At 36.8% G+C, this 14,870-nt stretch overlaps 3 protein-coding genes and 1 non-coding gene across 5 annotated transcripts; 2 read left to right on the forward strand and 2 right to left on the reverse strand.

The window, feature by feature from the left end:
- Window positions 1-32: 32 nt before the first annotated feature.
- On the reverse strand, window positions 33-103 carry LOC111829099. The gene has a single exon (XR_002832658.1). It is a non-coding gene; the product is annotated as a small nucleolar RNA snoR101 (small nucleolar RNA).
- A 1,079-nt stretch (window positions 104-1,182) lies between these two features.
- On the forward strand, window positions 1,183-2,689 carry LOC17876170. The gene is made up of 5 exons (XM_006281918.2): window positions 1,183-1,353; window positions 1,495-1,702; window positions 1,829-2,050; window positions 2,180-2,344; window positions 2,438-2,689. Exons 1-5 carry the CDS (start codon window positions 1,235-1,237, stop codon window positions 2,582-2,584), a joined length of 861 nt encoding a protein of 286 aa, XP_006281980.1. The 5' UTR covers window positions 1,183-1,234; the 3' UTR covers window positions 2,585-2,689.
- Window positions 2,690-2,896: 207 nt separating this feature from the next.
- LOC17874943 (mitotic spindle checkpoint protein MAD1) lies at window positions 2,897-8,300 on the forward strand. Its single transcript, XM_006280015.2, has 16 exons — window positions 2,897-3,214; window positions 3,312-3,411; window positions 3,519-3,679; window positions 3,773-3,970; window positions 4,068-4,160; window positions 4,255-4,371; window positions 4,584-4,831; window positions 5,145-5,316; window positions 5,982-6,092; window positions 6,181-6,384; window positions 6,640-6,802; window positions 7,096-7,186; window positions 7,273-7,342; window positions 7,603-7,731; window positions 7,824-7,862; window positions 7,945-8,300. Exons 1-16 carry the CDS (start codon window positions 3,023-3,025, stop codon window positions 8,032-8,034), a joined length of 2,178 nt encoding a protein of 725 aa, XP_006280077.1. The 5' UTR covers window positions 2,897-3,022; the 3' UTR covers window positions 8,035-8,300.
- A 159-nt stretch (window positions 8,301-8,459) lies between these two features.
- On the reverse strand, window positions 8,460-13,048 carry LOC17876252 (chloride channel protein CLC-c). Of its 2 annotated transcripts, none has more exons than XM_006279982.2 (8): window positions 12,616-13,048; window positions 11,845-12,045; window positions 11,406-11,583; window positions 11,005-11,267; window positions 10,366-10,635; window positions 9,081-10,209; window positions 8,903-8,997; window positions 8,460-8,811 (listed from the first exon to the last, which is right to left on the reverse strand). In XM_006279982.2, the coding sequence occupies exons 1-7, from the start codon at window positions 12,813-12,815 to the stop codon at window positions 8,908-8,910; spliced, it is 2,331 nt and encodes a 776-aa protein (XP_006280044.1). In that variant the 5' UTR covers window positions 12,816-13,048; the 3' UTR covers window positions 8,460-8,811; window positions 8,903-8,907. The 2 variants fall into 2 exon arrangements, with proteins under 2 accessions (XP_006280044.1, XP_023635138.1); XM_023779370.1 differs by having other exon boundaries at window positions 8,460-8,814.
- Between the last annotated feature and the right edge of the window lie 1,822 nt (window positions 13,049-14,870).

Below are 14,870 nucleotides of genomic sequence, written 5' to 3' on the forward strand. Positions count from 1 at the left end.
ACAGTTAAATTTAGTCACAGCAACGTTTCACATGCATCATATATCATACCATTAGATTTCAACAAGGAACTTACCTGTGAAGTTAGGTGATTAAGTGTATCTCATCTTCTGCTCTCCCTCTCTCTCTCTCTGCACCATAATTAAGTTCCAATCCTAACTAAACAAAAAGTAAAAATTGTAATCCATTTAAAAAAATAACAGTCCACATAAAATAGAACTTAATCTATTTGAACAATGGATATAAACGAACATCTAAGACTAGAACAAAATTAGAAGACTAGACTGATCTCACCATGACTACACAAACATCTAAGACTAGAACAAAATTAGAAGACTAGAGAACTTCAAATGTTATCCTTTATATTGTGGCGGCGATGATGCATGCATGCATGAGCTCGTAATTTATTTTAATCCATTGTAGCACAAAAATCCATTCAAACTCTTATAATTTTTTTTTTCCTTTCAAAATAATAACTCTTAATAAATTTTTTCTAAAGTAATAAAGTGTTTGTTTACTGTAATAATCCAAATAAGGTAGGTAACAAGGCGAAATTGAGCATGACTAAAACCGATTCCAAACATATATATAAAAAGTCAATCAAAAAAAAAAAAACAAAAAAACAAAATTCCTCAGCTGCCACCTCGTCATATACTAAAGTATAATTAGTTTGGATCATACGAAATCCTTAAACTTGTGTGCTACCATAAACCACTTGTTGTATATTCATTCTTGGTATAGTAAAAAATGTAATTCTTGATCGACCAACCTTACACATATATGAGTATATTATCGTCGATCATCACTCATTCTCCAACAGAAAAAAAAAGTAAAGAGCAAATGTTGAAACGCTGTATTTTTACTTTTACTTACAATAGCAATTTTTTTTCGTTTCACACAACTGTAAAGGTAAATTGAACCATTGAGACACGGTTCCTTGGTTACTTAATTCAGAGGAGATAGTATTATGGATGGTGACAGAAAACTGCAAAAGCTATATCCTAAAATGGATATAGATCAAAGCTCCTAAGTGCGGCATTGGAAGATGAAGAAGAAGAAGAAGTACACGCAAAGGAAAATCAGCGTAGAGGGATGATCATCTCTCTGCTATAAAAACCGCAACGGGTTTTCACAACTCAAAACATCACAAACAAAAGAACTAACACAGAGAGCAAGAGATTTTCAAACAGCAAAAACAAGACTTTTGTATTCTTTCAAAAAGAGAAAAAAAGAAAAATGGGGATCGTAGCATTCAACTGGACAGAGAAATCCAATGGCAAGTGGTGGTCCAGGTCCTCCAAGAACGACGACAATGAGATGACGCTTGTGATGAACAGAGACAATTGGGGAAACAGGCATGTTTTTAAAAATCCTTTCCAACGTTTCTTCTTTCTTAGTTTCTGAATTTTGTGAATCGACCGTATACGTACGTACGTACGTTAATAATCTTGATCATGACTTTATTTTAATTATGGGGTCTGTCTCTGTCTGATCAGGGTCATAACTAAGGCGTCGTGGGATAAGAAAGACCGTATTTTGTGTGGTCGGTGTGAAGATAACAGCGGAATAAAAGATAACGACGTCGGAACGTGGTTAGCTATTTCTCGACGAGGCCGAGTCGCGTTTCTCATGAGTGGAACTTTGTTGACAGACGACGTTGTTCCATTATACGGCTGCGAGAAGTACCCCACTGAATTCTTGGAGGTATCATCTTTGTTGTTGCATGCTTATAATTTGCATATATTTCACTATTGTTTCAAAACATATATCTATATATATATTTTGATATCTTAATTTGATCACGTACGGGATTTCTTTGTTTGATCGCAGAGCGATATGAGTCCTCGGGAGTTTGCCGAACATATAGTACGGCGTGACGGGGATAAACAAAATACGTGGTCCTATAGCCTTATAGTCGCAGACATGGTTTCGGGACTCATGGTTCATATCAGGAAACCTGATCCGAATAAGCCGGATGTCATGATAGAAGACGTTCGGTTTGGTGTGCACACACTTTCTCCTCACGAAGGTCTGGATTCCACACACCCTAAGGTAATCATGCATGTTACAAGTGTCTTGTTTGTAACTATAACTACAGTCTACAGGACAGTCCTTCTTGTCAAAATCTTATTGCGTATAGTTGTTTCTTACCCTTTCAAACCTTCTTTTTCCTATTTGCAGGATATGCACCTGAAACACCGTTTTACTCAGATGATTAAGGGTTTGGGAGACGATCCATTAAAAAAGTTAAAAGAGTTTGCTGAGGGCTTTATGGCTAGTCCTGTAGGAGAAGGTGATCAAGAACCGGTGTTTGTTGACAAAATGCTTAACCATCCTGATATACAAGTAAGAAATTTGATGTAACGCTTTTATTATAGTCCATATACATATTCCTTTCATTAATCAGCTATAATCTCTTTCTTTTGCGTTTAAATTCAGCGTGGGCTTGGAAAGCAACGCTATGGAACAACAAGTACGACAGCATTGCTGGTGAAACACACTAGGGAAGTGATGTTCTTTGAGAGGTTCAGGAAGGAGGATGGTGTATGGGACACGCACAACATCGGTTTCAACTTTCAACTTTGAGCAGCGAGAGTAACAAAGAAACATTCTTTGGATCATATCATTATCTATATAATTAATAAATAATCTTGTTGATATTGTAAATAAACATATACACATCTCTTCTCTCTATTGTCTTAGAACATTATGCTTAAACTAAATAAATCAAATAAAATTGCTGGTATTATATTTTCCATTTATTCAATTCTTTGGCTGCATAATATTTTTTTTGGGTCTGTTAATTAAGTCTTAAATACATGTATTATTATAACTAAGACCAAATACTAATTAAATAATCAAATACAAAGAGTAACATAGACGAGCGTCACGAGACCGTACCATCTCCTCCGTCTTCACGCTCTCATCAAATTCAAGAAATAAGTGGCGCTTCTCCATTTCAAAATCCTAATTCATCTCTCTCTTCTTCTTCGACAAACGGAACCCTAATTTCACGACGCAAACATGATTTTGAGAACTCCGCCGCCGAAAAGGCTCAAGTCCGACGCCGGAGGTAGCCCCATCTCCGCCAACGCCTCTGGTTCCGGTAATCAGCTAGTCATCTACGAAGATTCTCCTCTTCCTGCTCCTGTCCCGCTGCAAACTTCGGATGATCATTCCGATCAACACCTTTGCACCTATCAATGTCGCCAAATGGTTATTTTACTCGTATCTCTCCTCTAAGCCTCCATACACATTTAATCTAACTAAGATTAACGAATCTGAGGTTTTTTTTTTCCCCGGCTTGTTTTAGGTTAAAGCTGATCTCCTAGATGCCTTTAGCAAAGCAGAGAAACAAGTTCAGGAATATCAAACTAAATTACAGACTCTAAATGCCAACTTCAGCGAAGCAGGTGAGAGGGTCTTGATCCTGATTGTTTTAGTGGGTCTTTCTCTTTTTGCTTTTGCTGTTATTGGGAAAAAATATACTTAAGAATTTGGTTTTGTTGTTCTACAACAGATGCAGAGAGAAAGCAATTACGAGATAAATTCTTGTACTCAGAGCAAGAACTGGCTGCTGCTAAAGGGCGTGAAAAGATGCTTCAAGAGCAGCTCCTTATGGAGATCAACAATTCCCAAGAGCGGTATACCAAAGCACTACAATCTTGCCATGAACTGGAGGTTGATTTGTTTACTATGGCCTAATCTCTTTTACTGCCTTCAAAATTTGTCATTGGTGTCAATCTCATTATCGTTTTCCTCCTTTGACATCAGGTAAAACATCAAAATGAAATGAATCTTCGAAAGAAAGCAGAGTCTTCTGCTGCAACAGCTGAAGAAAAAGCTAAACTTTTGGAGGATAAACTAACTCAGCTATCTGGAAGTGTTGACAGGGAGAAAAAACGTCTCAACAATGATATTGCCCAATTGGGTAAAGAAGCAAAGCTTTCTGTGTCTAGGATTGGTGCAGATGTAAGTACTAATTGTGAAACTTGATATCTTGATTGAAGTTTTGTTTTTGGTTTCTCACGCAATTACCCTAATGGCGCCTGCTTTCCTTTACATTTAGCTTGAAAGGATGCAATGTAGGGCACAGAATGCAGAGACGGAATCAAATCTTTTAAGATCACAGCTAGAACAGCTTAAACTCAAATTTGACGAGGTTAGTATATTTGACTTGCATATTAGAAATAATAACACAAATCATGAATTATCATTTGTTTTATTTTTTGTCACATTTGATTCTTATTTTGCAGTGTTTGCATGAAAAGACTGAAGTAGACAAGAAGCTTTCGTCATTCACTTCGCAGACAGCATCTTCTTCAGATAACAGTGTATTGGTTAAACATCTTCAGGAGGAAGTTAAGCGCTATGTAAGTTTTACCAGTTCTTAGTATACCGGGAGTAATGATTTTACAAAGTAGACGTACTGAAATTTGATGTCGTTTTCATTTAATAGTTATGCACTCACATATCCATCGTTTGAGGACATGTACCATTGTAGATTTTATTTTCCACTTCTATACTATCCATGTAATGTCTATTTAGTTTTTTACTTTTTGTTTTTCTTGTCAAATTTTATCAGGAAGCTGAAGTGCGAGAAGCTAGAAAGTTAAAATCGCGGCACGTAGATATTGAGTTGTTGAAAGTGAAATTGCTGGAAGAAACAAGCCGTAGGGAGAGGGCAGAGTCAGGGTTAGCAGAATTGCAAGATTTGCAGCTAAGCATGGAGAAGTTGAACAGTGAATTGTCCTCTTGGAAGTCATTGCTAAATGACATTCCTGGTGTATCCTGTCCTGATGACATAGTTATGAAATTCTCAGCGCTTCAGAAGTAAGTACAGATTTTATCTTTCACTAGAGTCTTCTTCTGATATTGTCTCGAATATTTATGCTTTCCATGAAAGAGTCTGTGCAGAAAACTGAGGTAGTTGTTATGGGGGACAGTTTCATGACTTTTCCTAGGTGAACTAGATAGTAAATTCCAGATATAGCTTTATATTTAATGATATTCTGGCTCGCGAGTCTAGCAGGTCGAGTGTGGGCCTGTGAGCATCTAGACTACTGATTTCTAGTTTACCAAGCACTCTGAGTTAACTACATGTATCTATGATACTTCCTCCTGACTTGTGTTTCTGACTTTGAAGTGAGGTGGTCCAAAGCTCTATGAAGATTGGGGAAGCAAGTACACGTTTTAAACAACTGGAGGTGGCTCTGGAGGCTGCACAACTTGGCAGACAGAATGCTGAAACTGAGGCTGCATCAGCGAAAGAGAAATCGGAGGCTCTCAAAACAGATGTGAAGAGGATTGAAGTAATGGTAAGATTGAAAATTGTTCCTTGTGCTGTGTAAGGTGCTACAAGTGCATTTTTTATATTTCGCTGGTTCCTATTTAGGCCTCTTAAGTTGAGTTTTGATTCTTGGGGGATAAAAAAAAAGCATTTTTAATTGGTGGCACTCAAATGTTCATCATCTTACATCCAATATTCTTGTTTAGTGATTGTTTTACTTGGTTTCTCAAGGTATCACTGTCTTTGCTTGGATATATACTAACCCAGCTCTATAGTTTCAGCTTGATTGTTGAGGTGTGCAATCATAAGAAGCTGATTTTAAGCAGTGTAGTTAGAGACAATGTTCCTAGGATAATATCCCAAGTATTTTTGGATCTTCACGTTGGGTTGGTTATTAATTAGAACATATTTAGTTTCTCTATAAAATGTGGGGAAAGTCTGTTTGTTCCAGATGAGTGTATTCAATTGTTAAATTTGGTGCAATTGCCTCCTATCGAACCATGAGGCTATTATAAATTTATGATGAGCTGATTTATTAAAAATATCATGTCCTTTCAGGATAGGTGATAACGTGTGTAGTCTACTGTTAGAATTTGTAGCAAACGTCCTTTCTTTTAATCATGGAGATAACTTATATAATTTTCTATCCTCTTGTTGCACTATTGCTAACAGTTCTTTAATTTTATAATAAAGCTCTCCTTGGTCACGGAGGAGAAAGAACAGTTGAAAGCTGTTGTTAATGAATTAAGGAAGTCAGACAGTGAAGGATCTGTGCCTGGGGCCACAGATGGAACCCTTATTCAGGTTCTGGAATAATATTGTTCATATTTTGAAGAATTCACTTCTTTTCTGTTGGAAGCATAAGGCTTACTTAGTTTGCTTATATTTACAGGGGTTTGAATCTTCTCTTGCAAAGAAAGAGAACTATCTTAAGGATTTGGAGAAGGATCTAAGTGAACTGAAGGATGTCAATAATCGTCTTCGTAGCGAAATGGAACTTTTAAATGAGAAACTAGTCGATCAAGCAAGGAGGAATAAGTCGCTGGAAAGGGACAGTGATCGTCTTCGTTCCGAGATCTCTTTACTGGAGTCAAAGGTACATATGTCAGAGATGTGTGCTTGCAAAAGAAGATTGCCAGAAAGAAATTGCTTATAGAAATTTTATCTGACATGGTCGAAATGAATTTATAAGCTTAAGGGTGAATGGTGAATTTTGTGTTCTACGTCTTATGTTGTCTTAGGTGTCATGAAATGTTTTATTATTGTACAGGCGAACAGATGTAATATTTAGGACCCTTAACTTCTACCCAAGGAATCGTAAAATAAAATTTGTTTCCTTTTTATATGGCAGCTGGGTCATGGTGATTTTTCTGCTGCAAATACAAGGGTTTTGCGCATGGTGAATACTCTTGGTGTTGAAGATGAGGCAAAGCAAACAATAGAGGCTTTACAGGCTGAGTTGCAGAAGGCAAAAGAAAGACTTCAAGCTGTTGAAGAATTGAAGAACCAGTCTGGTAAATTTCTGATTGTCAACCTTTTCGTATTTTTTATACTGGGATGACCACACGTCTACCATTTAATTTCACTCTCACCATATAATTCACTACAAGCTGGAGAAGCATGCCTTAATTTTTGTGGGACACTGTACTCTGCATCAGAATTTGTGGTTCACGAGATATAAAAGGGACACCAAAAATATTGCTGTTGCCCTGACTCAGGAAAGCTGGAAAAGAAACATTTTAGTGTTTCAATGTTATTCTAGTTACATATAGTAAACTTCTGACAGAATATTCCCATATATATTCAGGAGATGCTGGGAAGCTAGTTGACTCTCATATAACTGGAAAGATTGCTCAACTAAAAGAGCAAATTGCTACACTTGAAAAACGTGAAGAGAGGTATGTTGATTTTGATGTGTTTAACATTCTCTTTGCGGCTATGACCTTGCTTTCTCGTTCTGAACTATGTGGAGTCTTTGTAACAGGTACAAAACTGTTTTTGCTGATAGAATTTCCGTGTTTAGAAGAGCTTGTTGTGAGCTTTTTGGATATAAGGTATGTCACTTGCTCATGTCGTAGCACTCAAATATCTTTCTTTGCCGTAATTTTTTAACTGATAGTGTTCACTATCAAATTCTAAAATGTCATATTGAATACTTTGTGATGAACTGGGGATTCTATGTTGCAAAAGGGGGTTCAGCCATTACTGTATTTAGTTGCCTTACCTTCCATTATCCGTGTAGATAGATTATAATAAATTCTTGTTCATGTATAGTACTTGTAACCTTGTGAATTCTTTTGAAAAACTATGGCAGATTGTAATGGATGAACATCAACGTCCAAATGGAATCCCAGTGACTCGATTTACTCTCCAGTCTATATATGCTCAAAGTGATGATGAAAAACTCGAGTTTGAATATGAATCAGGAAACACCAGTATTCTAGTAAGTCATTCTTGCAACATAGATAGCTTTGACATGTTGCATTTGAAGCTGTTATCTCAGTTAATTAACTGATACTAATTTAATTCCATCAGAACAATGGGTATGCCTCTCAGGGTGAGATAGCGAAGCAGGTAAAGTGCAGGTTTTTTGTTTTCGTTGGTAACTGTCGTGTGTTCTTAGTGAGCGTACAATCTCATTCTTTGTTACTTGCAGATAGAAATATTCATAAGGAAGTTCAACTCGATTCCAGCCTTTACAGCCAATTTAACGATGGAATCTTTCAACCGCCGCACACTATATTGAAAGCAGTGAATCCGTATTCCCAACCCGGTTTTGTATATTTCTTAAGCTGCTGAAACGAAAACTTGAAAATCAAAAGCGCAACTTAGAACTCAGAGTCAGCACAGGACATATCTTTTATCCATTTCTAAGTTCGCTATGCCTGCGAGAATTGTGGTGACATTGACTCTATTTTGGTATGAAAGGAAACTGGTTTGGATTTTACATAGGAAGAACATCAGAGTAGACCAGTGTTCCAGATGAATGCATTATAAATGCTCCCTTTCACAGTTTCACTTTTGTGTTTTGAGTTAAATGAAGTTAAGGTAAGTTGCGTTTATTACACGTAAGCGTCAGGAGATTTATATGTAAACCGATCAGTGTTCTGATTAGGCTTTTACCCTTTTAAGTGAAGATTGAGTGAGGAGATTTATATGTAACCGAGACCATAAAACACCAATCATACTCTAGGTACCTTAAGATAAAGAAGATTACAAAAAAATTGATATGGATAGCATAAATAAATACATGTGGTTTGCTTTTTATTTTTGTTTTTAATAAATGTTTGGTTTCCACTTAGAAACCAAAACATAATGGAAAAAAGAAAACTCGTATCACCCAATTCACCTCTTTACACAATGATCCTTCCCCCTGCTTTCTGATAAATCAATCTCAACGAATAATTGAAATAATGCCGAAGTGACATTGGTCATCTTGGCTTTAAACGTTTGCTATTCACATATTATTACATCGTAGGTCTTTAGAGAACTCTCAGTGACTTGTTTCTCCATTCTTCATCAACTGCTAAACAAACAAGTTCCAGTTAGATTTATAAACAAATACAGAAAGCAAATACAGGCAACAACAAAGAGTCGAAAGCTAAAGGACTAACCGTATTCACTTGAGGGGATCAATGTGAGGGTAGAGTCCCAGGACATGTTCCGGCATAAAATCATGCCTTGTCAGGATTCCAACAATAGGCGGTCTCTGCGATACAAAAACATATGCGTTAGAGACATAAGCAAGGTTAGCGAGAAAGAAGGAGAAGAGGAGGAGAGGGAGAGACAGACCCCTGGTGTTTTGGGCACCACACACAAGTGGCGAAGGCCAAGTTGGCGGAAAAGAATAGCCGCTTTAGCTAGAGACAGAGTCTCAAGCACAGTGTAAGGAGATGTGTTAGTGATGGGATGGAGATCAACATACATCTCCATCTCCTCATCACTAAGATCCAAATCTTCTATCTTGAGCCCCTTACCTAATCCTGCTTTACCAAAGTCACGGGCTTTGCAACTTCTCAGAATTTGGGAACCATATGTTGTTCTCTGCTTCGAAAATCTCTTCCCTTGGAGAAGGACAAGGAGATGGGATCTCAAGGCAATCCCACATAACTCAGACTCTTCTGTGAAAGGTGGCTCATCAATTACAGGGAAACCATTATGTCTGGTCATCTTTAACGCCTGCCATATTACCCCAACCTTTTCAACTCTAGAAAAGGATATTAAAGATCCAGAAACTACGTCTTTTGCAACCAAATTGCGCATGTACGGTTCTGCATGGTCTTCCATGTATGGCAGTCCTTTCATTGTTACAATCTGGTCATAGACCCCCCTGTTGAAACAATCTGCAACCGTTTTTGAGATTAGGAGTACAAGCATCACCAATGGCAGCATTAGGAGATTATTTGTAAGCTCAAGCAGTATGACACAGAGAGAGACCGTCATTCTCATTGTGCCTCCAAGGAAAGAAGCAGCTCCAAGCAGAGAAAACAGACCTACATCAAGCTGAGATACTGGACCCAGTAGTCTACCAACTAGTCGTCCATAAGAGGCTCCAGCAAGAATGACAGGTATGAAAAGTCCAGAGGGTATGGCTATGCCGTATGTTATGATACCAAGGCAGTATATTGCAACAAAGAAAATGGCAAGGGTGGAGATATGGAATTCATTTTCAGATCTGGATGTGAAAAGATTGCGGATTGCATCATCATTGGTGTTGAGAAGTAGGGAGGAGAGGTCATTGTAATGGTTTGGAGGACACTGGAAACTTTTATAGATGCTGGATCGACCTACACTTGGGCACTTTCCCTCTATGCCAATAGGACATGGAGTACACTGTGAAAGCCATGGGAGACCAAATGCGCAACATGAGCTCAATACAGAAACTGCCATAACAAGCATAATTTTAAATCTCGGACCTTTCCTGCAAGTTATGGATAGAAAAAAATTTTAAAAATCAAATAGGGAGACTTTCATGCACGGCCTCATAGCAATAGAGGCAAATAAATGATTATATGAGAGTGCTAACTAGTAAGAAATTGAAATTACGAAAGATTTAACTCGTTGAGAAGTGACATACTCGTTTATTAAGCTATATGTGCGGAGAACTTTGTCCACAAGGTAGTTATATAGGCTTCCAAGTACACCACCAACAACTCCAAGGAATACTACTGCTAGCAAATCTACAGTGGTATAAAGCACTGGCCCTGAGTTTACATCAAACATGATGAGACCTCCTTTCCCGAAAAGTCCACATCTTCCAGATCGACAGAGCTCAATCAAAGTTCGTAACACCACTGCTACAACTGCAGTAGTGAAGAAAGTCCTCCAAAGAAGCGCGCTCCTCCACCTAACGAGTTTAACAAAGTGAGACATAACTTTTTCCAAGTTGGATATAGCAGTATAGGCATATCGTCTACACTATGAATCCTCCTAGATTTTTTCGCTTACTAACTGCCATCTGCATATAATAGTCAAGTTGCATAAATTATGTTTAAAACTAGGCAAACATGGTGATCTTTTTGCACTTTATTAAGACTTCTGCAGAGTGAGAAGCTTACTCTGTCCTAGTTTTGAATTGTTCAATTTATGCATTATAAAGCACCAGCTCTAATAAGCTAATATACATAACTTCGGAGTATGGCCACTACAATATGACCTCATCTGCATAAGGTATCACTCCAAAATTTTAAGAAGTTAGAGAGAAACAGAAAATCACCATGAAGCAGCTTCTTCAAGAGCAAAAAGCACTCCCCCAACTGGAGCACGGAAGGCAGCTGCTACACCAGCAGCAGCCCCGCAAGTGATCAGGTCTCTCCTGTCTCTATCGTTTTTGAAGAACCTGAGCCACTTCCATGTCAACCGATACTTTCTGGAACCTCCTTGTCCAAGTAAATTAGCAATGCAAGCACCAGTATGCACCATAGGCCCTTCCTTACCGACTACGAATCCGGCAGCAACTCCAAATATAGAGCCAAAGATCTGTCAGTGCGAAATATCTCATATTTAGAAAAAGGATATAGTGTATACGTCATAACTTAATATTCTCTCCACCCATAAACCAATGCTTAATTCAAGATGAACAACAAAGACGCTTGAAAAGATGTTTTGGGATCCTACCTTAACAAAGAGGGTGCTCGGAGCTAATATTGAGTAAGCATCTATACCATTGAGATATGCTTTAACCTCAGGTATGCCAGATCCGGCTGCCGCCGGGGCAATGTAAGCACAGAGTGAAGCAGCAGCAGTTGCCAAAATCAAGTTACAGCCAGCGAATGCAAAAAATGCCTGAAAATATCTGCAGTTTTCGAGAAAAATTCGGCTGTCAAATATCATTCTGAGCCTCCAATTTCACAGTAATTTTGTACAGCCATATTTGCAATGAGTTTTAACTGTATTAACAAATTTAGATATAATGGTGCATTACCCGTAACCGCCACATTAAATTCAAAAGAACACCAGAAACTAAAACACAGCATCAACTAAAATTTCAAAACAGGATAGATAGAGCTAAAACTACACAGTAGAAGCAGAGATAAACAATGAAAGCTACACTTACTTTTCCTTGAGCATGAGATTTCCGGTAAGCAAGAGCTTAAATCCAGCTATATTCTCAACACCAAGGTTATTCAAAAAGCCAACAAGCCCAGTGGCCAAACCAATAAGAAAAGCAAGCGCCCATTTGAGAAACGTATACTGAAGTATCTCAATCTTCTTCCTAGACCTCCAGTCTTGCTTGAAAAAATCATTCTCAAAGATCCTGCCAAATAACCATGTAAGTCAAGACCCTGATATCTATAACATAAGCTAAACAATCAAAGTATAGCAGTAAGAGAGACACAGACACAAAAGAACAAAAAAGAAGAAAAGTCAATGTAGTAAGAAAATGAAAAAAAAAATAAAAAGCTTTGCACTTTCCTCAACATAGTAAGCCTATGTTATTGCCAGGTGAGCTTTGGCTCAGTGGCTATGATGTCCCAGAAGCTAAAAAGTTTCCCCCCATCTCAAAAGCTTCAATTTTTTTAACTGATCATTGCTTAGAAATGATATAAAAGTTACATGGGACCCAAAACGTTAACATAAATCCAAAAAATCTTAGCTCATCGATTATTCTATATTACCAAACAATTAGGACAAAACATTGAAACTCATAATCTAAGAAAGAAAAAAAACAAATTAGAGATGAATTTTTAAAATCTAATCGATAACATTTCCTCATATTATAATCTAATCCCCAAAATTAAAAACTTTATCCAGAAAAAAGTGAAACTTTTTTAGTTCTGTGCATAAGAAAAGAGATTGAAAGAGGAGGAGGAGGAGAGACACACACTCGTAATCAAGGCTTTCGATAGGACAAGTATTAGCTCCGACAATAGCGATCTGGGAAGTCGTGTTCTTTCGATTCCTAGCGAGAAGAGGCTGTTGAAATCCGACAGATCCATCATCTAGAATCCCAGATATCTTCCTGTCAAACCCACGAAATGATCCTTCAACTTCTATATCATGGTCTTCGCTCCGATGATCATCCATCTCTCCTCCAAGATCTCGTTTTTTTTAAGGAAAGATCAAAACTTTTTTTGATTCCCGATCAGACACAAAGCGTTGAGATGAGAGAGAGAGCTATATGATTGGATTAAAGGGCACGAGACTCTTGGAATCAAAGAACCTCTCGCGCTCAAGCAGATGTTAAAAAAGTTGATATTTTTTTCTTTTTCTATTGTTTTTTGTTTGGTTTTTTTCTGGGGGAGGTGGTAAAGGAGTTTTGTTGTTTTTATTTTTATTTTTGCTTCTAATTTAGGCAAAACAAAACTCTCTTTCTTTGTTAAGGATTTTATAAGGGAAAGCCATTGATATTTTTCTCTAGTTAAAAAATAAAAATAAATAAACAAAGTCAATATCAAATTTTGCATAATTACATGTTCCAATTATGAATTATTTCGATAGTATATAGTTTTTATTTCAATGACTATAACAATGTGTGATATCATACTATAAATGTCCAATTATTTTATTCTAAATGGGTGATAAAATATATTTGAAGATTGAGTTTCTAAAAAAATGAAAAATTAATATTTTTCAAAATCTTACTTTCTCAAATTTTGTTTTGATCTTTAATTTAAATTGCTAAACTAAAAATATTTTGAAAATCTTAGTTTGCATATTGTTTTAGAAAGTTGTTTGAAGTAGTGGATTTAAAGATTTTGTACTGTTAAGATTTTAAATGGCTTTTGGATATGACGTGAAGTTGTGTATTATCTTTTGTTATCCCAAAAAATCGGGATTTTCCAAAAAGCAGCTACCTGGGACCGAAGTAAAAGAGGCTGTCCAATTACACAAAACCACTGTCTCTGTCTGTTTGTGTCTGTGAGATTCGTTTGAAGCCTCCTCACGCATTTCAATAGAGCAAAATAACATTTTCAGTAAATTACACTATAGAATTGTAAGGTCACGACGTAAATCGATCGATCTTTATCTTTTTTGATTCAAGATTTGCATGGTTTGTAACCCACGTAAGTACGTACATTACTTACCTATAATCTTGGATTAAGTAAGCACATTACTTAATTACCTTTAATCTTGGATTCTAGCTAGTCTTAACATGCTTCACCATTGAGCAACGTAATCATTTGCTGCTACATGTGGTAATCTATTGGTTGTGATGTAAATATGTAATACATGTGTTCCATGTGAAGGCAACTCTCACTAGGACGTATGTGTTCCTTTCCCTTTCAACCGTCTTTATATGAGAGACCCACTCGAAATTGTGAGGAGACCTTTCACATTTCTCTCTAAACATGGAGCCAATGTGAACTGTTAATTTCCATTATTGTTCCAAACTTTTTTCTTTAAAGACTGTGGGGTTAGTGTAAACTTCTTCCACAAATGTAGAAATCAACTTGATCTTTTTATTATGTTTCTGGTTGGTTCAATTAGAGCATTTGATATATAGGCAGGTTGCATCTAAGTGTTCCCATTTCTAATTACTGTTTGAGCAGGATACAAGATTTTAATAAAAAGGCTAGCTAGCTTTTGGTCATCAACGACGTTTCAACCGATGCTTCTCCTTCCAAAATAGAAACTAATTAGACGAGCTAAGTTTCAATAATAGACAATTCAAATGGCTTGAGAGCCAAGGCATGCATGTAGATGTATGAATTAATGATTTTGAAAGTACTCTTGAGTTGATGAAAGGATGCTCATGAGCACATAGCGTCTGACATCGGTTCGAAGCCACGAAAGAGTAGTCACTTGATAACAACACACATTTTAAAAATCTGTGGCGTACACTTATTATTAGGACTGCTACATATTTATTTAAAACTATATACAGTACTATAGTTATCAAATGACGTACACTTCTTATTAGGACTACATATTTATGTAAAAGTCTTCTACTTTATTAATATAGTAGTGAAGTCTTAAACAAAGGAATAATGGGTTGAAGATATATAGTTTAACAATTGATAGACAGAACACATGTTAATTAAGAATGTCAATAAGCATGTTTAGTTTTATATATCGTACAGAAAAATCTTATAAGTTAATCTAAAATTATTTGATTTACGTGTAGGAGAAACGTGTACA

The sequence above is a fragment of the Capsella rubella genome, unplaced genomic scaffold, assembly GCF_000375325.1.
Source record: "Capsella rubella cultivar Monte Gargano unplaced genomic scaffold, Caprub1_0 scaffold_8, whole genome shotgun sequence".
NCBI classification, from domain to species: Eukaryota; Viridiplantae; Streptophyta; class Magnoliopsida; order Brassicales; family Brassicaceae; genus Capsella; species Capsella rubella.